The sequence below is a fragment of the Pipistrellus hanaki genome, assembly GCF_964339955.1.
Source record: "Pipistrellus hanaki genome assembly, chromosome: 10".
NCBI lineage: Eukaryota > Metazoa > Chordata > Mammalia > Chiroptera > Vespertilionidae > Pipistrellus > Pipistrellus hanaki.
The window spans coordinates 47,511,093-47,536,503 of record NC_140512.1 but is presented as its reverse complement, the minus strand read 5'-3'; the positions used below and the strand labels follow the sequence as shown (position 1 = coordinate 47,536,503).

Genomic DNA, 25,411 nt, shown 5'->3' with positions numbered 1-25,411 from the left:
TCCTTTCAAAGTGGATATAAATAGATGCTATATATACTTTCCTAATTACCTTTTCTGATGTATGCATGCATGTCTGCATCTAAACCTGCCCAATTCTTTAAACCGGCACGTAGGACTTTCCGGGCATTGGCTGGGCCGCCCTCCTCCTGCCCCCCTGCAGCCATGACCTCCCGCCCCCATGGCTTCTCGCTCCACGCCTGAAGCAGCTCACTGGCCACATCTGTGAAGCTCAGAGCGGAAAAGACCTCAGCGCTCTGCGGAGAGAACTGGGCCATGAGGAGCCCAGGCCCTGCTCAGGCCCTCCCTGAGGACTCCACCCTCACCTTGGACACCGGCGGCAAGGGGCGGGGCTTTTCTCCTGGGTCTGTGGGCAAAAGGGCAAAGCCAATGTCACCACATTTCCCTGGGCTGGTTTCATATTATAGTCTTATGTGCCCCGGGGAATCGGAGCAAATGGAAATCTCTGTTCTTCATCCGCTGCATTGCCCGTGGCTGTCCCGACGCTGGAGTGCTGCATCCTGAGGGATTTTAAGTTCCTGCCTCCTGGAAGGGAGGGAGGGCGGGATAACTCAGCCGGCCTTACAGGATGCCAAGTGCAGCAACATGGGGGCAAGGGATGGGGGTAGAAGCACCATCGATACTGCTTCCGCTGCTGTTGCTGCGACTCGGAGGCACAAAACTGAAGCCACCCTGTTTCTATTTCCTTTAGCAAAATAGGACATGATAACATTCCTATTAGGTCCCTATCTCCAGGAAAAATCTTTTCTTCTTCTTTTTTCTATTGCTTTTCAGAGAGAGAGTGAAAGGAAGGGTAGGAGGGGGGGGGAGAGGGAAAGAGGGAGAGGGAGAGAGAGAGAAAGAGGGAGAGAGGGAGGGAGGGAGGGAGGGAGGGAGAGAGAGAGAGAGAGAGAGAGAGAGAGAGAGAGAGAGAGAGAGAGAGAGAGGGAGAGAGAGATCTAATGCAGGCATGTCAAACTCAAAGACTAACACGGGCCAAATAAATGAGGCATGCAGCCAGGGGTGCAAGTTTGACATGCTTGATCTATTGGTTGCCTCCCACATGCACCCCAACTGGGGGTGGGAAGCAAACCTATAACTCAGGTACGACCCCTTGGTGCATGGCTGACACTCTAACCATTGTACAACACAGGCCAGGGCTCTGGGGAAAATCTCTTTTTCTTTAAATATATTTTTATTGATTTCAGAGAGGAAGGGAGAGGGAGAGAGATATATAAACATCAATGATGTGAATCATTGATCAGCTGCCACTTGGATGCCTCCTATTGGGGATTGAGCTTGCAACCTGGGCATGTGCCCCCAATAGGAATCAAACCCGACCCTACAGTCCACAGGCCGATGCTCCATCTACTGAGCCAAACCAGCTAGGGCTTGGGAAAATCTTTGTAAAGCAATGACATTTTTTATTTTCTTTTTCTCATGTATACTCCACATCATATTTAGGGTGTATGTGTAGATGTGGGAGACTCAGGGTGTGTGTGTGTGTGTGTGTGTGTGTGTGTATTTGTCCAGCGTACAGAGAAAATGTACACAATAATCTAAACATAGCAAAGTGATATTAATAGGAGAGAGTAGTGTGATTTCCTCTTCAACGGCTTGATCTAAAGATTTTCCATGAAGTTCCTTTAACCATCAGGACTATTTATTGCATTTAGATATTGGTTTGCAGATCCTAACCTATATGATTGAAACACTAAGAAACCAAGAACCTTAAAAATAAAATTCAAATTATTGCCCATTCAAAATCAAACGCAGATGAAAAAAGTCTCCCTAAAAATGAAGGAATGCTGGATTGGGAGTGTAAACCACAACACAAAGATTCCGTTTACTGTTTAAATTTCTATTTTTTCCAATATTTATTCATTAAGTATTTAGTTGATATTTCCCAATGGTAAATATTAGTAAATATTTAATACTGATTTTCAGCCTTCTCAGGGCACTTACTTATGCTATGAAGTAAGCCCCAGCCAAGTAAATTCTATCGGATTTTAGAATCGCTCTCCTCTCTGACACATCCTTACAGCTTCTTACAAACGGAGTGCCTCCCGAGGAAATGAGCTCCCTGCTACGAATATGTCCGAACAGAAGTGTTTCCAGTTTGTTCGGTTCATTCAGTTTCCAGAGACCTTTCACCGGCTCATTTGCCCTGTCACGACCCACAGGTTGAGAACCGCTAGCAGGGTCGCCTAAGAATTGGAAAACACAGATATTTACATTCCGATTCAATAACACTAGCAAAATTACAGTTATGAAGTAGCAATGAAAATAATTTTATGGTTGGGGGTCACCAGAGCATGAGGGTCGTGGCATTAGGAAGGTTGAGAACCACTGCCTTAGAAGAAAAGGGCTCTTTTCTGAAACACGCCCACCATACCATCATCCCACTAAAAATAAGCCAGAAGCTCCTAAGCACACAAAATATCCACGGAGGGGCCAGGGTCCTGTGATTGCCTTTTTCTTTTTCTTTTTTTTTTTTTTTTTTAGTGGTTTGAACCAGCATCCCAACAAGTCCACCCACTTTCACCTGCTTCTTCTTATTCTCCGTAAGGATCTCTGTGTAGACAGCACTTCCTTCTAGCGGCTGCCCCATCCCAAATGCTGGGACACGTGCCCCTTGTCAGTTCTCCCACAGCTCCCATCCTATACCTCTCACCACTGGCTTGCATCCTGGGACAGACGGTGAGCTCTGAGATGATAGGAAGGCTCAGTGGGTCCCAAAGGAACGCCCCTGTGCCTAGCACAGTGCCTGGCCAATAGTATGCACCAACTCTCTCTGGGTTGGATAGATAAGTAAATAAATGAGCTCCCAGAAAGAGCTATAGTTCCCGTTCCTAAGCCCACGTTCATTAGAAGGACTTACTTAGGAGTCTGCTTCCCCATGGAGCTGGGTCCCAGCACTGAGCCCTCCACCTGGCACACAGTAGGTGTTTGAGGGATTGCTGAATGAGAAACGCTTGGATTTCCATTCCAAGTTCCATCTGTGTGACTTGGGGTTCATGGCTTTCCTCTCTGGGGCTCATTTTCTCCACCTCTATGATGAATCTGGATTCAGGATTTCTAAGGTCCTTTTGGGTCTAACTTGTGATTCTGAGTTGGGGCCCAGCCTCCCAGGAAGTCCCCATTTGCCATACATTTGCTGCCCTCTGCTGGCAGGATTGGCTCAGAATCCCTTTGTCCCAGATTTTCCTGAAAGAACCACAGGCAGCAAAACTAGGTCCTGGTGGGTGGACTGGTCTCTAAGTGGGACAGGAACTTAAAACATAGTCCCATTAAAACATAGAGGCCTGAGCCTCCCTCACCCCGTCCCGGAAAGAGGATCCTAGGGTAGCAGACAGACAGAAAGACTAGCAGTGGTCTGACCCCTCAGGCTACTCATTAGAACCTGGGAAGGTAAGGACTTCAAAGGAAAAGATGGGGCCCAGGCTCCCCTTCAGACCAATAACCAAATCAATAGTATGTGCCAACGCTCTCTGGGCTGGATGAGTGAGTAAATAAGGGGACAGGGCCCAGCATCCATCTGTACCAAAAGCCGTCCCTGCATCTCATGTTCCCCCACATCAGACCTGCCGGGCCAAGCTAGTGCTCACTTGTGTAAATTGAGCCAAAAGCTTAGAAGCACAGTTAAAAGCTCCTCCAGGGAAATATTAAATGAAGGCTTTGACTTTATCATACAAATATCCCTTAGTCCAGTGGTCAGCAAACTGCGGCTCTCGAGCCACATGCGGCTCTTTGACCCCTTGAGTGTGGCTCTTCCACAAATAGCACGGCCTGCGCGAGTCTATTTTGAAGACGTGGTGTGGTGTTAGAAGAAGTTTAAGTTTAAAAAAATGTGGCTCTCAGAAGAAATGTCAACCATTGTACTGTTGATATTTGGTTCTGTTGACGAATGAGTTTGCCCATCACTGCCCTAGTCCATCTTAGCACATTTTCTTCCAAACAGGCTCACCCAAACCCACAGGAGGCTGCGACCCCTCAAAGATCTTCAGACCTCTGTGCCGAACACACAAATGTCCTTTCGGTCAATGTCATTTCGCAGGGTGAGGGCCAGCGCGGTGCAGAGCCACTGCAGTGGAAGTCGTCAGGGGGTGTCCGGGTCCCCCAACACGGGGTGCTATTAGCTCCATACCTACCCGCCCCCCAGCATCTAATCAATATTTCCCAACTTTTCCTAAGGTGATAGGTGACAAATGGACTCTGTGATTTGCATTTGTATTCCTGTCATGACAACCTGTATTTCTTATCCCGTGCTTTGCCTCTTCGTTAGCCATTGGCCCTAATTTCTCTTCTTAGCTCTTTAGGTTTTGCTACTATTTATTAATCCTTCATAAATGTTGCAAACTTTTCTTTCTTCTTTTTCTATTTCGCTATTTGTCCTGTAACTTTATGAGTCCCTACAATCACAGTTTCCTCATTTCCTAGCTGTCTGGCCGGTTTGTGGAGAGGAGTAAATAAGGCAGTGTCTGTGCCATGTGTAGCCTGCTGGGTCACCGGGTCTCCATAAGTGCTAATGACTTATGGAGACCCGGTGACGTTTAATAACGGAACTTCTCTATGTGACCCTCAAAGACCCCAGCTCCCGGCCGGGCCTGCCTGGCCTCCATGTCCCGTGCCGTGAAGCAAGCACAGAGAGCATTCTGCTCCACAGGACCTGCGGGCGCTAGCCACACGCCATCGCGGTGGTGTCGGCTTTGGATCTGATGGGGGTTCCATTTGGGTGTCCACTAAAGTGGGAGCAGGACTCTAACATGCATGGAAAAGACAGAAGGCTGTGCGACTCGGTCTAACTCCTTTGTCACCTCCCTCCGGCAGACGGCCCCCGAGTACTGCAGCCTCCAGGAAGGCCTGCCCTACCTGGACATGGTGATCGCCGAGACCCTGAGGATGTACCCCCCGGCTTTCAGGTAGGCTTTCACCCCACCCTGCACTCCAGCCCCCTTCAGCATCACTGCTTGGGGTCCTCACTTGTCCGGTCTGCCACCACCTGCGTTATCACCGACGCTGGACCCCAGCTCCTGGAGGCGGGATCTGAGCCTGAGGTTTCTCTGTATCCCCAGGGGCACCGGAGGTGATGCCCTCCATGCAGTAACCATAGCAACAAGTGTCTTAGCATGACCTTCCTCCCCAACCCACGCTGTTCTCTTTGGCCTCCTCCCTTTAGACGGTGTTTGCCATTCCCCTGGCCCATTCCTTCCTTCCTTCCTTCAGCAACTATTTATTTATTTATTTTTAAATATATTTTATTGATTTTTTACAGAGAGGAAGAGAGAGGGATAGAGAGTTAGAAACATCGATGAGAGAGAAACATGGTCCAGCTGCCTCTTGCACACCCCTACTGGGGATGTGCCTGCAACCCAAGTACATGCCTTGACCAGAATCGAACCTGGGACCTTTCAGTCCATAGGCAGATGCTCTATCCACTGAGCCAAACCGGTTTTGGCAGCAACTATTTGCTGAGCATCTGCCTTGTGCCATGCACTAAGACGGTGGCCAGCAAAGTGCGGCTCGTGAGCCACATGCGGCTCTTGAGCCACGGTTTGCCACTCTGTTGACTGATGAGTTTGCTGACCACGGCACTAGGAAATGAACCACGTAAGAAACAGACACACACCTGTGCCCTTGAAGTTGACATTCTAGTGGGGAGGAGGCCGCCAAGGCCTGGTCCCCAACAGCCCACACCTGTTCTGTCTTCCAAGTTCCAAGCCAAGGTCTGACTGTGCCACGCCACACTGTTCCTCCCTGCCTCCCTCCCCAGCCACTGTCGGCTCTAACTGAGCTTCATGTTATGTTTGGACACATTTCAAGGGCTCTGTGGCATTTGTCCAAGGCACATCCAGCCACACTCGCCTGTGGGTGCCTGGAGAGCAGGCACCAGGCCACCTGCTTCTTTCAGCGTCCCCCTCAACCAGGCATCTCATGGCGCCCGGGGTCTCCCCTCGATTTCAGGCTCCAGAATCAGAAGCCACGCAAAGCATTTAACTGTGTATCATCAAGTCCATCCACATTTCTATGAATGAATAAACCCCAAGGAGATATGAGAAAATGTGGATGATGTGAAGGTATCTTGAAGTTATATTCCAAAAACATCATTAGAGAGTGTGGTTGTAGATATTGTCCAATACATTCAGGCCCAGAGCAAATACAGAGAATTCCAGGGTGTGAGGCAAACACGTGGTCCCCGTGTGCATGGGGCTTCGGTCACCTCCCCGGGAGCCGTGGGGACGCCAGGCCCACCCGCTCCCCTGGGGACAGCGTGAGGAGTGACTCCAGGGGCCTGGCCTGATTTGGAGGGAGCCCCAGAGCAAACTGTATTCAATCTCTGTGTTTTAATCATTTATAAGCCAACATCCTTCCAATAGAACTTGGGTGGCTGCTATACACATTAGAAGAAAATCCAAAACAAGACATTCAGGGACACAACAAAGACTGTCGAAAGCAAAGAAGCCTTTAGGGGGCCCCGGAGACACCGGTGTCCCAGGTCAGGCCCGCCAGGGGCCGGGGCTCCCGGCACAGGGGGAACTCAGCTGAGCCGAACAGTCGTGTTCTCTGGGGGAAGAGGAAAGCGTATAAATTCATCATAGACACTTCATTTCCTGGATCTAAACCCAATCACACATTCATCACCAGATCCTGAATAGATGACGTGTTGAGTGACAAAGTGGACAGGCTCTTAAACACACAATGCCGCGGCCAGGTCTCCAGCTCTCCTGCCGGCCGGTATCCGCAGCACAGGGGCGCTCCCACTCCGGGCGGGACAGAAACCAGAGCACTGGATGCATTTGTTAAAATTCCCCCACAACGCCACCAAACTGCAGTGACCTATAATGACAGCACGGGTCCAGACCAGTGATTTTCTACCTTTTTCATGGCACACATAAACTAATTACTAAAATTCTGCAGCACACCAAGAAGTATCATTTTTTTCAGGCCTGACCAAAAAAAAAAAAAAAAAAAAAATGGGTATCATTTTTATTCATTCACATTGGACAGCTATTGTTGTTGGCTGTTGCCATTTTTTAATTTGACAGTCTAAGGGAAAAGAGGCCAGGGCCCCTGACTAGTCAGGTACGGCATGTTTTAAAAAGTTGTATGGCACGGCGGTGGAAAATCGCTGGTCTAGATATAAAGTTAGGGCAGTCTTGGCCCAGCCCTGAGTTTGCTGTGTGACCTTGGGTAAGTTCTATACTGCTCTGTGCTTCTGTGTCCTAAGTGTTCAATGGGCACACGTTCCATGCTCTGCCTGGCCCACGGAGTACAGTGAGAATCAGTGGGATAGTGATGGGAAACACACTCCTTTCTGAGCAGCCCGCCATGGAAGGTAGGAGGTAAACAGCAAGAGGCACTGAGCTTTGAGTCGAGTGGCCAGCTTCCGGTCCTGCTCCAACCTCAGGCAAGCCATGATCTGCTGGGCCTCCCCTTCCATTGGCATTTTTAACCAATGTTAAAAATGTATCAGCTCCGCTGATTTCCGTTATCAAACAACAGAAATGAGACAGGCAAACCATCACTATTCTCACCCAAACAAGAGGCCAATTCGCTTTGGCCCAGGCAGAGGATCTGAGATGAATGTAAGGAGAAGGAGAACTTTATTATTCTAGTCTAGTCTAGTCTAGTCTAATTCTATTCTTCTATTCGGTTTTATTATTCCTTTAATCTCAGAAAAAGCCTGCTAGCTTCTCCCAAGCACTGATACGACTTGACTGACACCCTCATCCATAAAAATAACTCAGAAGGGCCCTTGTGAAAAGCATAATTCTTATTGAAAGGTTATTAATGTGAGTCCAATTTCTGTGCAGTAGAATTCAGAGGCTTTTCTGGCCTTGTATGCAGCCTAACGGAGCCAGAGAGGCCACCATGTTCAGACGGGAGGGCCCTGCTTTCTGTTTTGTAGGGGGTTTTGCATCCAGGTGCAAGCTATTTCCGATAAAGACGACAACAAGGGGTAGCCTTGTCTGATCCTTTCTGAACTGAGGTTGCATACCCCTCCCCCCATCTTCCTGCTCACATCTGGGGTTTTGCTCCCAGACAGACGCAAGCACATATTAAGTGCGTTAGTAACTGAGGATCTGAATGGGGCCCACATCCCTGCCTCTCAGGCTTCTGACTCACATTAAATGCCCATCACAGTGATGAATGCTGCAAGGAGCTGTGGTTGCTCTTAATATCTTTTACAGCTGTAATTAGTATAATAATTTTATCTCCTCTAAGATATGGAGGGAAGCCCAGTCCTACCACTTGAAGCAAAAGCCACCATAGATTATTTTTAATTTTTTTTTAAAAAAATTTATATTACCAAAGTAATATGCTTATACCTAAAAAATACCCCCCAAAAATCTAAACAACACAGAAGGATCGAAAGGAAAAGGTGTCAGCCTGGTCCCCCTGTCATCCTCCACGCCAGGCCCATCCTCTAGAGGAGATGGTGGAAGCCGTTCAGGAATTCTCCCAGAAACCGTCAGTGCCTTTGCAAACAGAGATGGTCTAGCCCTTACAAAATAGAACATAAAAGAGATTATGCCATGGCCTTTCGATAAAATAAACCATCCAATCAGAGCATTCCTCTCTGGTGGGACTCAGCCATAGTGACACAGACAATGAATGGGGAACAGATTTTCAAACTCAAATTTCCTTTAGGGAAAGTGAGGGGTGAGGGAGGGTGTGGCCAGGGGCCGTGTAAGCCCTCCTCAGAAATAAACCCTTCAAAGGCACCTGTGTGCCCCCAACCCAGGCATACGGTGGGCTTCCGGCTGGGTGAAGGAAGGAGCAGTGACTAGGTTTTCACCAAGGGCCAGGCCAGTCTAAAGAGCCTAGAGCAAGCATGTCAGACTCGTGGCCCGCAGGCCACAGCCTCGTTTATTTGGCCTGTGTTAGCCTTTGAGTTTGACATGCTTGGCCTAGGCTGCAGGGTCCTGGGCGGTAGAGACTTAATGGGGTGGGGAGGGTAGGTCTTGGTCTTATCCTACACTTCAGACCCAGACTCCCTTTGCCCTGTCATGGCCCCACCCTAGCTCTCCTCATCTCTACCCTGCACCAAGGCCATTGTCACGCCCTCACCCCCACCCCTCTCCCCCGGCAGGTTCACACGGGAGGCGGCACAGGACTGCGAGTTGCTAGGGCAGCGCATTCCCGCGGGCACAGTGGTCGAAATGGCTGTGGGCGCCTTACACCATGACCCTGAGCACTGGCCACGCCCAGACGTCTTTGACCCCGAGAGGTAAGCACCGTACCTTCAAATGGGCCCCTGAGGGATGTGAGCCACAGGGGACTGTAGGTGGCTGCCGGGAGACACAGATTCAATAAAGATCTAGTAGCACTGTCCCCTGTCAAAAGCCAAGGCGATCATATGCTGTGAGGCATGATTTTCCAAGGAAATAATTGTACTACTTTTAAAAGCCCCAAACAGAGTCCAGAGAGTTAGCGTTTCAGCAGTACTGCATGCAAAGAACAAGGCAGTTTTAAGTAGGAGTCTTCTGTTTGTTCAAAACAGGACACAGGACAGCGGATCATATTTTCAGGTGTGCATGGGAAAGTAACACAACATCTTTTCCTTTTTAAAAAGTGGAGCCTGATCCCAAACAAGAGATCAACACACTTTCTCCAGGAACTCATGAGACCAGCTAGGTACACTTCGTTTCTAGGCTCCCAGATTTAAAATGTCTGCACCGGTATCCTCAGCCCCTCCTCAAAAGAACGCATTTCTATCCCTTCCTGTGTGATCTGGCAGGGAGGGCTGGCCAGGCAGCAGAGGGGCCCCGCCCACAGCACTTCCACCTTCCCGGGGAACCAACCCAGCTCTTCAGCCAGTCACAGGGAAGCCGGGGGCAGGGGGACCCGGACAAATACTATATCCTGCTGCACAGCAGCTCCTGGAAATAAAGATCAGGAACTATGAACACTGGCCACTGAGCTTTGAAACAAACATTGCATTACTATTCCGTTGAAAAGGGGGATTAGGGAGCGGTTCAGGGTACCTTGGGCCCAGAAAAGTGCGGAGGTGATAAGAAGTGAGCTGGCTAACACACAACAGTGGCTGTCGCCTAGCTTTACTGTCACAGAACACGTGTGGCACACGCTGCCATGGGGCAGCAGATAGGCAATTCCTCTGAGGAAGGCCCTCCGTGGCTCAAGTACCACAGCCACCGGGAGTTCAAGTTCACTGCTTGAACCAGAGAGGCAAAGACAGCTGGCGGGACCTGGCCCTGGGGCAGGAGAGGGGGCCCAGGGCCCAGGGCCCAGGGACCCTTCTTAGGAAGTGTGGCTGGGGTCGCCTCTGGCTGATGAGGAAGGTGGTGCCCAGGGTCCAGGTAAGGGCTGTGGTTTCTTTAAGGCTCTAACCTTTCTGGATCCTAGTGAGTCCACGGGCTCATTAACAGTACAATGGACGGTAGGAGGGCAGGAAGGCAACACTGGCTGTCCAGGTGATTCTTTTCAATCCCAATGCCTCGGGGGGGGGGGGGGGGGGGCGGGGGATGTGCACGACAGGGGACTGTAGGAAAGCTCAGGGATTAGCAACCTCCAGCTCCAGAGTTTGGGGACAGGCCCAAGAGAAAACAGGATTCTGTTGACTTCGGGGGAGGTTAGGCCCGCTTGGTAGGATCATCACCTCTGAGGCAGGGGACCCTCAGCCAGACCCAGTGGCTGAAGAGGCCCCGAGGTTGAGGTGGGTGTCCTGGGCCAACCCTGACTGCGCTGCCTCCCAGGTTCACGGCAGAGGCCCAGAGGTGCCGGCGGCCCTTCACCTACCTGCCATTCGGCGCGGGTCCCCGGAGCTGCCTCGGGGTGCGGCTGGGGCTGCTGGAGGTCAAGCTGACACTGCTCCACCTCCTGAGCAAGTTCCGGTTTGAAGTGTGCCCTGAGACTCAGGTGAGCCCCCTACAGGTGAGCCCTGCTGCTCCAGGCTGAGGAGTGCTCACCATGTATTCTGCACTGCAGCTGGCCTATTATTATTATTATTATTATTATTATTATTATTATTATTTGTACAGTAGGGTTAGCCCTCATGATGCTATAGCCCTTCCCTCGGCAAAGAGGTTTTATTATTTCCCATTTTCAGACGAGGAGCTTAAACAAGGCTTAGAGAGGTTAAATAACTTGCCTGAGGTCAGTTGGATTGCAGGAACCGTGAGGGGACAAAAGTTTGTCATATTTATTGTTCGGTGCCTCAGCACCCAGCTTAATGCCGGGCACATGGCAGACGCTCATTCATTCATTCAACATCAACAAGCAAATGAATGACCAGCCAGAGTGAAGACACTGGGGTTCAAATCAGATCCTGCTCATTCCCAAGCCCTCCCTCTCCTCCACATCCAGTAGCCTGTGAGGTGCCAGCTGTGCCCCACAAACCGAACTCCACTCTCCTCCATGCCTCTTTGGAACTCCCCCGCACAGCACAGCAGTAGACCTGGACCAGAGGGCGTAGGGGACAGAGAAGGACACAGTGACAAGTGGTGACAACTTCTAGACCCAGAGAGTGGCACTGCCCCCAACCAACCAACATGGAGACTGGGGTGGGCTGCTGGTCCAGGAGGAATAATGAGCTCCATTGGGCCAAAAAAAAGATATTGGATGTGAAAATGCCCACCAAGTTCTAATTGTCAGGGCTGGAGAGAGGAGGGACAAACTGGGAGCACAGAGCCGAGCCAAGGCAGATGAGGAAACAGAGAAAGAAGGCAGACCTGACTGCCCTAGGTCTTCTATGTGTGCAGGACTTCCTGCTGGGGTTTGCCTCCTCACTCTTCGTCTTGACATCAGTACAGTGGCTGGACCAATGTCCCCACCCACTGCTTATGCCTGGCACTCCCAGCTCAAGAACAAGCCATGAGTCTGGAGCCTGCTGATCCAGGAAGAACGTATCTGAGCCCATTTTACATTTCCCACCCCACCTTCCCACTCTGAGAGGATTCTACCTGCTCAGGCTACTGTCCCGACCTGGAATGTCATCTCTTCAACTTTCCACCCCAATTCTAGTCCCATCCTCCACAATCCTGGGTGTTGTCGCAAGTCCCAAAGTGACTCCTGAGAAGTTCTGCTCACATGGGTTCTCCCATTCCTAGACCACTTCGAGTCACCTCCTCCAGGAAGCCCTCCCTGACTTTGCTAGCCCCAAATGACCTTTTTTTTTTTTTTTTTTTTTTTTAAGTCCAATGGTGTTTCTGGTTTGTCTAGTCCTGTACTAATACAGGAGCTACTAGCCACATGTGGTTATTTAAATGTTAATGATGAAATCAAATTAAAAAAAGCCCCTTTTCCACTAACCACATTTCAAGCATTCAATAGCCACATAATGCTACTGGCTACTGTACAGGATAGCACAGGTCTAGACCCTCTTGCTTCCTGGGCATAAAACTGGTCTTCCATCTGAACTATAATCCTCAAAGACATCTGACAAGGCCCCAGCAGTAAGGCCTGGTGATTCTTCTTTCCTCGAAAGGGTTCACGTTAGCCAGTGGACCATTGGGCTCAAGGGGCTACCCTGCTTCTTAAGTATTTCTTTGGTTTTTCTTCCAAGACCCCAGCCCACAATGGATCTTCCTTGTAAGACACAAGGAAAGCTTTCTGAATGGCACTGAGGTCAGACCACAGCATGCTTGAGCAGGGAACAGCATGAGGCCCCAATCCCCACTTCCCAGAGCGGCTGCTCAGCGTCTGGCTGGGCACAGGGAGGGAGATGGAGAGATGTGAAGTGTGTGAGGTTTGGCTACTTTCTAGTCATGTGACCTTGAACACGTCACTTGGTCTCTCTCTGATCCTTCATTTCCTCATTTGCAAAGTGAGCCACTACCACCTCTTATGCAGAGTTCTTGGGAGAATCCATGGGAATTGTTTGCACAGGGAAGGGGGGAGAGCACCAGTGCCTAGTCCTGGAGAGGCAGCTCTGCTGGGTCCTCAGGGTCCCGCTGGGAGGCTGCATTGCTCACTCCTGGCTCAGCTCTCTGAGGCCTCAGCGGAATTTCCATAACCCTGCTTCAGGCCTGGTCCCAAGGATGTTTTCCTGCGGGTGTGTTTAACAGTGACAAGTATTTTAATCTCCTCTATCTCAGGTACCCCTGCAGCTAGAATCTAAATCTGCCCTAGGTCCAAAAGATGGTGTCTACATCAAGATTGTCTCCCGCTGACACAATTACAACAGCACCTTCTAATCAAAGAAAACGCCCGTGGAAATTCGGATTTGGGGGAAATGTCACCTACGTAATTTAAAGGGTGCCTGGCGTACAAGAATAAAAGAAGTCATTTCCGTAACATTTCCTAGATGTTTAATAAATGTTTGTTTGTTACACTTACTTTTGTCTTTGCCATTGGTGTTTGAACCACAGATCCCCCTCTCTCAATAAGGAGTTGCTGGTAAGTGAAACTAGCTTTGACAAAACGATTGAGAACTTGGGGTTTTGTCCTGGCCTCAGGATGGAAGGAATCGACACAGGGACACTGCGCTGGGCTGTCCTGATGGTACCAGCTCATAGGCCTTTTCAGCTTCTGGTACTTTGCAGTATTTGACTGAGGCAATGACATTCAGAAGTTCAACTTCAAAGGTGGTTCGAAAGCTTTATTATGCTTTGACATTTCCAGGTAGGGAAATACTGACTTCGTAAGTTTCAATGTACAGAAAAGTGATGGAGGCTAAAGTGTACTTCTTAAGAGCATCATTTTTTCTTAATTTTGATCGGGAAATACAGAAGTGAATTTTAGTAGAAGTAGTTACTGTATTGCTGAGTTTAATTTCAACGAAGAACGTGCAAATTGAATCCCAGATCTCCCACCAGCAGTCGCGATCTTGCCACCTCCCTGAGCTTCGGTTTCCTCATCTGTAAAGCAAGGGGCTGGCCTAGATGAAAGGCCTTTCCCTCTATCTGACCTCTGGGCAGCAGTAAGGGGCTAAATACCATAGAGATAATAGGAATTGGTGAGCATGGGTGGGCTATGCAGATGCCGACCCGCCTTTAGAAAGCACAGGCTGTTTCACGTGAGCTGGCGAATACGTTGCCACATATCCATGGCTGGAAATGCTGCCTCTACTGTGAAGTCTTCTCCCCTCCAGCCCAGAGCTCCCCATGCTTCACCCCTGCAAATTCCTGAGAGGAAGGCAGCTCTGCCCCAGCCCTGGTTGTTGCCCGTCCTCTAGGAGGTCCCGCCAGCCCATCCCAGTCCTCTCACACACTTGCTGCCCACCACCTGCTCACCATCCATTCCTGATGATCCATCGGCTCCCCTGATGGCCCCGTTTGTCTCCCCCAGTCTCTGACCCCCTATGGCCATCACAGAACCTCATCCTGCAGAAAGGCCCAGCTGAGCACCTGACTCCCTAGTTGAGGTGCATGCCCACACCTGACACTTAAGCCCATCAACTCCCTTTCTCCATCCAGGTGGTCGCAATCTCCAGGCACAGTTTCCTAATGGGCTAGAATCGCTAAGGCCACTGTTCACTCCCAGCACCAGGCAATGACACTGAACGGTCCTCCACAAAGCCCTCTAGCTGCATCCCAGCTGGGCCTCCTGATGACATCTTGGCTATCACACACTCTTGCCCTGGATCCCACTATCTCTTTGCTTTAACATTCTGAGTCATGGTCACTTTGACTTCTCATCACAGTGCCCACTCCCTCCTGTGCCCACACAGGAGGAACAGTTTTCCCCATGCCCACCCTACAACCTGGCCTCATGGGCCCCATTCCTCTTGAATTTCCAATCCAGGTAGCTGCTTTTCCTGACTTGCTTTCTCAAAGGCCAGCCAATCCCATGTTGTCTGCAGTCTTCATAGCTCACTTGACTTTTCTGGAGCATTTGATACTCTCCCATCCCAGGTTCCTCTTGCCATCCTTTCCACTAAAACGCCCGAAAAGACTATTCCTGCTTCCCACTCCTCGGCTGCCAGCAACCAGATGGTTAAAAAGCACAGGATCAGTATATCTACATTTAAGACTTAATAGGCAGCCCTGGCCAGGCAGCTCAGTTGGTTAGAACAACATCCTGATACACCAAGGTTGCAGGCTCAATCCCCAGTCAGGACACATACAAGCAGCAGCCCATGCCTGGCTGGCATAGTACAGAGGTTGAGCATCTATCTATGAACTAGAAGGTCACAACTTGATTTCAGGGCCCATGCCTGGGTTGCGGGCTCGATCCCCAGTGGGGAGTGTGCAGGAGGCAGCCAATCAATGATACTTTATATACATATATATATATATATATATATATATATATATATATATATATATATTATTGATTTTGTACAGAGAGGAAGGGAGAGAGATAGAGAGTCAGAAACATCGATGAGAGAGAGTCATCGATCAGCTGCCTCTTGCACACCCCCTACTGGGGATATGCCCGCAGCCAAGATACATGCCCTTGACCAGAATCGAACCCGGGACCTTTCAGTCCCCAAGCCGACGCTCTATCCATTGAGCCAAACCGGTCCCGGCCAATGATACTTTTTCATCAATGATGTTTTTATCACCCTCTCCCTTCCGCTCTGAAATCAATAAAAATGTTTACAATTTTAAAAAGCATAAGGGCTGAAACCGGTTTGGCTCAGTGGATAAAGCATCGGCCTGCAGACTGAAAGGTCCCCGGTTCAATTCCGGTCAAGGGCATGTACCTTGGTTGTGGGCACATCCCCAGCAGGGGATGTACAAGAGGCAGCTGATTGATGATACTCTCTCATCGATGTTTCTAACTCTCTATCCCTCTCTCTTCTTCTCTGTAAAGAATCAATAAAATATATTTTTTTTAAAGGGGAAAAAAAAGCATAAGGGGGGAGGGTATAAGGACACATATGTAACACCATAATCAATAAAGAAAAATTTTTAAAAAGCAACCAATGATTGCATAAATAAGTGGGACAGATTTTTTCTCTGTCTTCCTTACCCCCTCTAAAATCAATACATAAATATTTTTAAAAAGACTTAGCAGGCAAGCACCTGTTTAATGATTCTCTGACACCCCTCGGGTCTCCCACCTACATGGTAGGAGGACTAGTGACCTAATCAAAAAGTAATGAATGAAATTTCAAGATGAGTCAGGATGTGGGGGAAATATTTGGGAGGCTCTGAGAGTCCTAACATCTGCACCTCGGTGCTGCTGGTGAAAAGGCAGTATTGTCATTGTTTCTTCATTTTTCTGGTCATTTAACGATTCTCCTCTGGCCTGATTAGCTGATCTGTGTCAAGTTCCAGATCACTCTCTTCTCCTGTTACAAGGATGGAAAAAATAGCTTGGATCTGACAACTACAGGACAAACTAGCTGAACTGGAGGCATCGTGTGGAGAGTGAACATATTGTATTAGGAAGGTGAGGGGAAGAAGAGTGCAGCTAAGGAGAGGACTGTGGCTGTTAGACTGAACCTGGGAGGCCAATGGGTACAGCACCCAGGAAGGGGCAGACAGCCTCATATCATGGAGCCTCCCTACCAGCCCCTCTGCCTCTGGACAAGAGCCAGCCAGTGTGTAGCAGAGACTCCACAACCTGCTGTGTGTGGAAGACACACAAAGGACACATCCACCTCCTCCATGTCCACAACATATAGTGATTTTAGGTTTTGTGGAGTTTGGAACTTTTATGAGTTGGGGAAAAGAAAAAAAATGTTGCAAATTTAACTCCAATGTATGACCATGGGGCCCCTCCTAGGGCTGTGGAAGAGGTTTCTTCAGCTTCATGATAAACTACACATAGCACCCCCGAAGCCATTAAGAGGGGCTCTGTTATATTCCAACACCCAGAAAAGCTCCTGTACCCAGCAGGAACTCAATACACGATGTTGAAGAATGGACTTCAGTCATCACCCACTTGAAAGAAATAGTATTTTATTTCCACATTGTGACATTTGTAGCACAGGTATTCAAATCTCATAAAGATATAAAACCCATATTCAGAGGACGTCCAGTGCACTTAGAAGATGCTGGCACAAGCATTCATGAGCTAGGCCCATGACAAAGGGAAACAGGCAGGGACTGAATGACACCCCACAGTAGCCATGTGTCTGACAATGTGATATATGGACCAATTCCAATGCCAGAGCCCAGGAGACGCAGCAGAAGAGCCGCCTGGATTACAACCAGAGTAACAGATTCAATGACTGCACCTCCCTAGTCCACAAGACAGGTTTTCTGTACAAAGGATGAAAAAGTCAAATGACGCCACCAAAACCCTGAAAAACCAAATCACTAGAGATAGACAAATTATTAAAAATTAAGACCAATCCATAAAATAGTTCACTAGAAATTTTGTACCTGGTGCCAATCAGTAGCAAAATCAACAAAAATATTAAACGTAAAACTTACCCTAGTAAAAATCTCACCTACAATCACAATTGGTTAGTCCATATCAAGATCAATTACTTAAAACCAAAAACTACCATCAGCAAGAGATTAAGAACATAACTTCATCAAGAAGTCAATGTTAAACAGTTCATTAAAAGTTTTTTGTTATAAAAAAACAAAACCCAACTTTCCCAAATAGCTATTTCAAGGAAGACAAGCCTGGAAGATATAAAATACATCCTTGTGCTTACTTCCGGATACCAAAAATGGATGCCAGAGACAACAGAGAGGAGGCCTCGGCCAGAGGCTTGCTGGTGGTGTACTGGATGATGTACTCTGGATAGACCTGGTGCTTCTCAAAGATCACGAAGATAGAAGGGTCTGACATGCTGTTCACACAGCTGTCGTAGAAAACATTGCTCTGGCCCTCCTGGGCTGGGGGGCGGACGAAGGAGGTATTGCCTCGGGTGAACTCGCCCACCAGCACCCGAGCCAGGAACATCGTGTAGCAGTTCGAATCGGGTCTGCAGTAGTGGTGGGAATATGCAGCATCTCGGGCAAAGTAGCTCCCTGCAAAAACACACACAGGCTGAACTGGGCACTGGAGGACTCTGCAGTCGGGCAGGAAGGGCTCTAGAATCCTGCCAACCAGGGAATGCCAATGGCCTCTGCTCCTCTGTCATACCTTCCTCCTGTCCTCCCTCCATCCTTCCTCTTTCTCTAGCTTCATGAAGGGCATCAGAGGGGACACCAAATTGAGATAGAAAACTCCTTTCACACTCTGAATATGTCAAGCAAATCACACGGCACTCTGGGCATAACACTACTTAACCCCCAAACCTATTTCCTCAGCTATAAAATGGGGCTGTCATGTCCAACTTAGTAAGGTTGGTGTGGAAAGGGACCAAGATCCCATACATGGAACCACACCGGCAGCCCAATGCATACAACTATGAACCCTGTTTAATGGGAACCTGAGTTGGAAGCTGCCACTTACATATTTGGATTTAAAACCTTCCACTGGCTCTTGTCCATCCTGACACCATAGTCATCATGTTGGACTAGGCTAAGTTATGGACAACTGATGGAACTGTTGATTATATTATCACATCACTATGAATTTTTTTTCAAGTTAGTAACCATGTGATTACAGAAGAGAATATCCTTTTTCTTAGGAGGTGTTAAAAGGGTGAAGAGGTATAACGTTAATATGCCACATAATTACAAATGGATCAGAAAAAAAATGGGAGGGGGTGATAAAGCCAACAAGGCAAAATATTAAAACAGGTGAATATAGGTAAATGTATTCAGGACTTTAAAAAATATCATTCTTGCAACTTTCCTTGAAACTATGTCCAAATAAAGTTTAAAAATAACTGAGACAGAAAAACACTCGGATAACTCACCAAATAGCTAGAATGCCATATTTACATGCATGTATCTGAGGTGTTCAGATTTCTATTCTTACAAAATAGTGCAGGTACAGGATTGGTTGGGTAGACACCCTCTTCCTCTCCTAATTTGTGCTTACCATTTCCCAAGGCCTCCACTCCACAGGGACATGGGCCCAACTCTTAAGGAAGCAAAACCCCAGCCTAAGCAGGACTGCCCATGCTAACCCTTGGGTCAGCTCCTGGTTGCACACAAAGGAGAGAAAGGGAGCCAACAGGCGGGCATCCCAACAGATGGCAAAGCTATTCCTCACTGAGTATGACCTGGCTTATCAGCTTACACTGCTTCCCCCCCTACACACACACACTCACACAGACACACACACACACACACACACACACACACACACACCAATTGCTTTAAAAATGTTTTCTGAGCCCTAGACAGTGCAGCGAGGCCTGATTATGCTGGTGCAAGCTGCCCTCACCCTTACCTTTGCCATAGGAAGTGCCATGAAGACCACAGATCCTCCAATCAAAATTCTGCTGGCAAATGGCATCAACGAAATCCGTGTTGGTGCCATGGAATAGCTGCCTCTCATCCACCGCCTTCCCTCCATTTCTCTTCTGCATCTGCCCTTTTTGCCTAGAATCACAGGAGAGAAGTATGTGCTGGAGAGACAGCACTTACCACCAAATACATGCCACCTGACCCAAGAAAACACATTTTATCAGAAGTGTCATGAAGCCAGGAGATATGGATCCAAGTCCATGATACTCCAGCCATGGGCCAGAGAGGGAAAGGTAGAACATAGGACCTGGATGAAAAGCAAAGGGAAGCCTTTCCCTCCACAGCCTTAGGCCTCCAGTAGCAAACTGAACTCCCAAAGCAGACCAGCCTTGGGAAGACAGGCATGCTTCATCGTGGAGCTTGAAGGGGGAGCCTGATACTGCTGATCATTTGGGGGGTCCTCTCTCCCATAAGTTCCCAGCGCCATGAGGCTTGATTTTATCACTGGGCCCAGAGCACAGATGAGATTGCTCCAATCTTTTGTGGGGACAGGTCAGCAGAACCCCAGGCCTGCCATGGTGACCTGCTGTGATTCTCCTCCCCAGCTCACGTGGACAACTGCCCAAGAACATGCTGGTCCTCAGGCAAAAAAATAAGGCTCTTACTCTCTGGCTGTCAGGACAATAGTTTTATGTTCTCCAGAGTGTGGGTGGCTTATAGTGGACCATCCTGTCAATCTTTGGGGAGGCAAAATACAAGTGATGGCTTTGTCCCCTACTACAAAAGCCTTAGTCCCCTCGTCTCTCTGAGGGGACATGCAGCACTAAGCTATAAAGATGATGAGATAGATTAAAAAAAAAAAAATCAGGAACACAATTTCCAATTCCAGCAGCACTAGGCAAGCAGTGGCTGCCATCTGGAACTGTTCCTGAATCCATTTGGTAAGCAGCCAGCCTACTATGTAACAGTGTGAGGGGACAAAGTCATCAGCCTGCTGAGAGCAAGCCCTTGACGTACCACTGGTAGACTTCCCAGAGACCCAGGTTCTGGACTCGCTCGATCTTCTGAACATAGTAGCAGGGCAGTGTTTTGTTAAAAAGATTGAAAACCTTCTGATATTCTTCTGAGAAAGTACTGAGGGTGATCCGCTGCAAGGGGAAAATATTTTTATTATGTTATCATCTAAGTATAAAGTACAGATCAATCTCTTCCCAAAGCTACTCATAAAATGCTAGAACTGCAGAAACAAGCCCCAAAAGGCAGTCTCTCCAGTTACAGATGTGTGTAATTTGTGTTCACTGTGAAACCTGCCTGAAGGACAGGTATGATGCTAATATCAGCACCACCCTACGTATTCCCACGATGTCCCTGCTCTTCTGACCCCACACAAGGCAGACTACGTAATCTACAAACCCAAAGTGTTTCAATAAATGTGAAAGGCATGCATTTGGTGGAGAGGGGAAAACGCTGTCACGGGCAGCAGCATTGTGTGAACGCCCCACACCACAAGCACTGACAGGAAGGCCAAGCTGGCACATTGCAACTCAGGAGCATGGCCACTGTATCCCTCCCAGCTGAGCCCAACTCTCCCTTAGCCTCTTGTTCTGGGAAACAGCACTTTTGATGGGCCCCTGACCTAGAGCAACTGACTGTCACACAGAGTGAAAATGCTCAAATTCCTACACTTGCAGCCTGGATCATATAATCAGCTTCCCTGTTCCCAGTGCCATGAGGTTTGATCCAGTGAGGATCACTGGGGAGTCCCTTCATACCATCCTCTTCCTCTACCCCACATACAGCCTTATAACCACCACCTCATCATCACCCCCAAAAACCCTACATGTCAGGACTTGGCATGCATGTCCATGGATCTCCTGCAACCCAAATCCTGATTCTGGTTTCCCTGTTCCAATCTCATGGGAGCTGCTCAACTCCTTCAAGTATAGAAACCAGCCCTTCTCCTTCTAGACCAGAGGTCCTCATGGATTCCCATACTTGTCATAGCCTCTGCTTGAACCCATGATCAAGGCATTGCACAGCCCAGCCTTGACATCTCTCCTGCTTCCCATATCTATTCACACCCTCCATCCAAGATACACCTTACACCCCATGTCCTGACTTGGGCTGCTTCACATGCAGTTCCCATCACCCTGTATGTTCTCTTACCTCCACCTGTGCAAGCACCAGCCATCGTTTGGAAGTGGACCCAGTGGAGCTTACCCTAATCCCCTCAATATGGTTGCCTTGTCCTCTGACATCTGAGTGCTGCTGTCAACTCACTCTGCCTGTCACCGGTCTTGCCTGTACCACTGGTGTCTGTGTGAGCTCTGTCAGCTCAACAAGATGCGATCTCCCAAGGCAGTAACAATCAGTTGTAAAAGGTGTCTGTAACATGCTTGGCATGAAGTCAGCCATCAGAGGCCAGTCTGAATACCCCACATAGATGGGGCAGATCTTGGCCTAAGTACTCTACTGAATTCAGCACAATACCCCAAGTCTGACAGGCCTTATAGGAGCTGCTGAATTGAGTGTTCTTTCTCTTGTCCTATTATCTAGCACCTTCGAACAGAAATTTCCCTTCTAGATGTTGCTTGTCAGAGTCAGTGGTTTCTTTTCTTTTCTTGCTTAGTATAACTAATATATATTAGCTGAGTCCAGCTCCTATTTCTACCCTTTCAAGAAATTTACCAGCTCACTGTCCTCCATCCACAATACATCCTCTCCCCTCAGGACCACAGCCATCTCCTGGGTGGTCTCTAGCCTTAAAATCCCCAAAACCTGAAAAAATAACCCCACGCATACCTCTTCTGTCCTCCTTCATGAGCCCTGGCCTCACAGCTTCTTCAAGTGGTGGAGGAAACAGCACATCGCTCATACTCACTGATCTCAATGAACACTCTCCTCCCCAGTCCAAGGCAACATGCATCCCATACCTTAAAGCCGGGGTCCGGCAGGGCTGAGGGATCCCAATGGTCTGGGATGCTCTTTGGGCCTTGAAACTTGACATTGCTACAAAATGTAAATAAAAACATTAAGACATTTGGTTTGTAGATACCAACAGACTATCACACACAGGTGGCCGCCACTAGCCAATATCACCTGTCTTGAGTATCAGCATCTCATTTTTTAACAGCAGAGAGGAGAGGAAGAACATAAGCATACTATCCATCTTATGATAGCACTTTCCTCTTTGCCTAAGTAGCCCAAACTGAAACAATGAGGATACTCACCTGTATCTCAACTCCTATACAAAGGGAGAGAGAATATCACTAAAGCAGCACAGACAGACCCTTATCCATGATTTTTAAATTCAAAGAGCTCTGAAAATTATATTAAAGAGCTCTGAATTATTATTACTAGAGGCCCAGTGCACGAAATTTATGCACTTGTACGGTCTTAGTGTCTGGCAGCCAACAGAGTACTCCCTCCCTTCCCCTGGCTGGCCCCACCACCTGGCCGAACTCCCAGAAGGACTCCAGTCGAGGGGGTAATTTGCATACTATACTTTTATTATATACGATAGCCTCAAGAAGTGTATTTGGCATATCTTAATATTAATACATAAAAACCCTGGGTCCATTATGACCAGAGGCTTGGCCAACCAGAAGTCAGTCCTGCAGTAAGCGCTAGATTGCTGAGGCAACTCAGCACTGACTGTTACAGCAGCAGGCATAGTGACCCAGCACTAACTGCCGAGGGGTTCGTTACTCAGGCCTGGAGAGAGGTCTGGAGAGAAGCCTCTGTGGCAACTGTTGGTCAGCACTTGCCTCTCTCTCTCTGGGCCTGGTCAGCAGCCGCGCCTCCCTTTCTCTCCAAGCCTTCACCGGGGCTACTGATCAGCCCCACCTTTCTGATCAGGCCTCGTTGATAGGCCCAGAGATGCTGTCTGGCATGGAAACCAACCAATCAGAACCAAATCTGGGTCAACTGTGAGGAGCCAATGACTGCCTAGAAGGTGGAGTTTTTGACACTGACTGGCATAGAAACTGATTAATCAGAACCAAATTAGTCGTCAAAAAAGGGCACTTGGAGGTGAGATCAGGCCTACAGGGGAGAGCAGTGGAGGTAAGAACAAGCCAACAGGGGAGAGCAGTTTGGGGTGACCAGGCTGGCAGGGGAGGGGAGTTGGGAGCAACTGGGCTGGCAGGGGAATAATTGAGTGTTAACCAGGCTGGCAGAGGAGCAGTTGGGGTGATCAGGCTGGCTGGCAGAAGCAGTTAGGGGCAATCAGGCAGGCAGGCAGGTGAGCTGTTAGGAGCCAGCATTCCCAGATGTGACAGGGATGTCCAACTTCTGGTTTAGGCCTAATCCCAGGTCCCAGATTGGAGAGGGTGCAGGCTGGGCTGAGAAACACCCCCCCCCCCCCCTCTACAGTGTGCAAATTTCGTGCACAAGGCCTCTAATAAAAACATAAAACTGATGTTAAAACTCATTTGGTAGTAGAAATTTGACTTGAACTGCCAGAGGCTGCTTGTGGTCTCTATATACCTTTCTTAAAGTGACTATACATTTTTTTTTACTCAGAAATATTAACTACAGGATGTCACATAATACAAGCAGCACATGATCTTTCTAAAAATAAAAAAATTAATAAATAACTGAGTTATAAAAGATGTGTCCCAACAGGTTTAGGAACAAGGGCTGGGAAACCAATTCAAAATCATTTTTACTCAGTTTTAAAATGCTGTTCTTCCTACACTAGATCTACACTCCATTTCTGCTGGCATGAGACCTTCATCCTAAGCCTCAAAGAACTCTCACAAATAATATGTTTAGAAAAATAGCACAGTTTAAAATAACTAAGCAATGAGCAAGAATCAGCCAGAAACAAGCCCACAACAAATTAAGTTGCTGAAATTACTGGACATAATACAAAATAACTATTCTTTCTATGTTTAAAAAAATAAAACACAAATTAAAAACATATGCAAGGCACATGGAACTATAATATGGCCTGGAGGATCTGAAAAATAATCAAATACAACTTTTAGAAATATAAAATACATTCCTTAATAGTAATAGTTCAATGGACATGATTACTAGCAGATCAGACCACCTGAAGAGAGAATGAGTGAGCTGAATGATATGGGAAATAGAATTCTCCAGACTAGGGCCCAGAACAATAACGGGATAGAAAATATTGGGAAGAAGCTGAGATGTGGAGAAGAGAGTAAGAATGCCTGAATTTGGTCAGAACCCAACTGAAATCCAAAGAGAGGACAGAAAATACGGTAAAGGCAATCTTCAAAGAGAACTAATGAGATTCACCAACTCACAGGTTTAAGAAGCCCGAAGTATCTCCAACAGGATAATTAAAACACATTCTGAGACATGCTGTAGTGAGAATCCATACACCAACATAAACAGAAAATCTTAAAAGTAACCAAAGGGAAAAAAGTACCAGGCAAAGAAGTACCAGTTAAATTGGCAACTGATTTTCCAAAAACAGCAATGAAAACCAGAGGACAGTAGAATGACATCAATGTTTTGAGAAAAAACAACTACAACGAAAAATTTATACCCAGAGAAAATATCTTTCAATACTGAGGGCAAAATAAAGACATATTCAAGCAAAACACAAGTTTTCCCACAGCAAAATAAAACCATCAACAAAATAAAAAGACAACCCACTGAATGGGAGAACATATTTGCCAATGATACACCTGATAAGGGGTTGATATCCAAAATTTATAAAGAATTTATAGTAAAAAACTCAACATAAAAACAATCCAATCAAAAAATGGGCAAAATACCTGAATAGATGCGTCTCCAAAGAGGACATACAGATCATCAACAGATATATGAAAAGATGCTCAATATCACTAATCATCACAGAAATGCAAATTAAAACCACGATGAGTTATCACTTCAGATCTGTCAGAAAGGCTAGCGTCAATAATCAACAAACAACAAGTGTTGGTGAGAATGTGGAGAAAAGGGAACCCTTGTACTATTGGGAATGCAGACTGGTGTATCCACTGTGGAAATAGTATGGAGTTATCCTCAAAAATTAAAAAACAGACCTGCCTTATGACCCAGTGATTCCACTTCTGGAAATTCATCCAAAGAAACCTGAAACACTAATTCAAAATAATATATGTTGCCCTAAGTTCACTACAACATTATTCATAATAGCCAAGATTTGGAGCAGCCCAAGTGACCACCAGCAGATGAGTGAATAAAAAAGCTGTGGCACATTTACGCAATAGAAATTTTACCATTGCCACAGCATGGATGGACTG

General features: G+C 47.6%; 2 protein-coding genes across 5 annotated transcripts in view; one reads left to right on the top strand and one right to left on the bottom strand.

Moving 5' to 3' along the window:
* Positions 1-13,295, top strand: part of TBXAS1 (thromboxane A synthase 1) — a 139,129-nt gene extending 125,834 nt beyond the window's left edge. For 2 of the 4 annotated variants that reach the window (XM_084896754.1, XM_084896753.1), the window contains exons 11-14: positions 4,828-4,919; positions 9,092-9,229; positions 10,716-10,878; positions 13,056-13,295. In XM_084896754.1, the coding sequence (XP_084752880.1) occupies positions 4,828-4,919; positions 9,092-9,229; positions 10,716-10,878; positions 13,056-13,130 (468 nt within the window). In that variant the 3' untranslated portion in view covers positions 13,131-13,295. The remainder of the gene's footprint in view (positions 1-4,827; positions 4,920-9,091; positions 9,230-10,715; positions 10,879-13,055) is intronic. The other 2 variants (XM_084896752.1, XM_084896755.1) reach the window with 1 other exon arrangement.
* A 3,499-nt stretch (positions 13,296-16,794) lies between these two features.
* PARP12 (poly(ADP-ribose) polymerase family member 12) overlaps positions 16,795-25,411 on the bottom strand; it is a 46,590-nt gene continuing 37,973 nt past the window's right edge. The window contains exons 9-12 of the mRNA XM_084896748.1: positions 22,103-22,178; positions 20,187-20,317; positions 19,153-19,304; positions 16,795-17,837 (exon numbers count right to left, since the gene is read on the bottom strand). Coding sequence (XP_084752874.1) covers positions 17,515-17,837; positions 19,153-19,304; positions 20,187-20,317; positions 22,103-22,178 — 682 coding nt within the window. The 3' untranslated portion in view covers positions 16,795-17,514. The remainder of the gene's footprint in view (positions 17,838-19,152; positions 19,305-20,186; positions 20,318-22,102; positions 22,179-25,411) is intronic.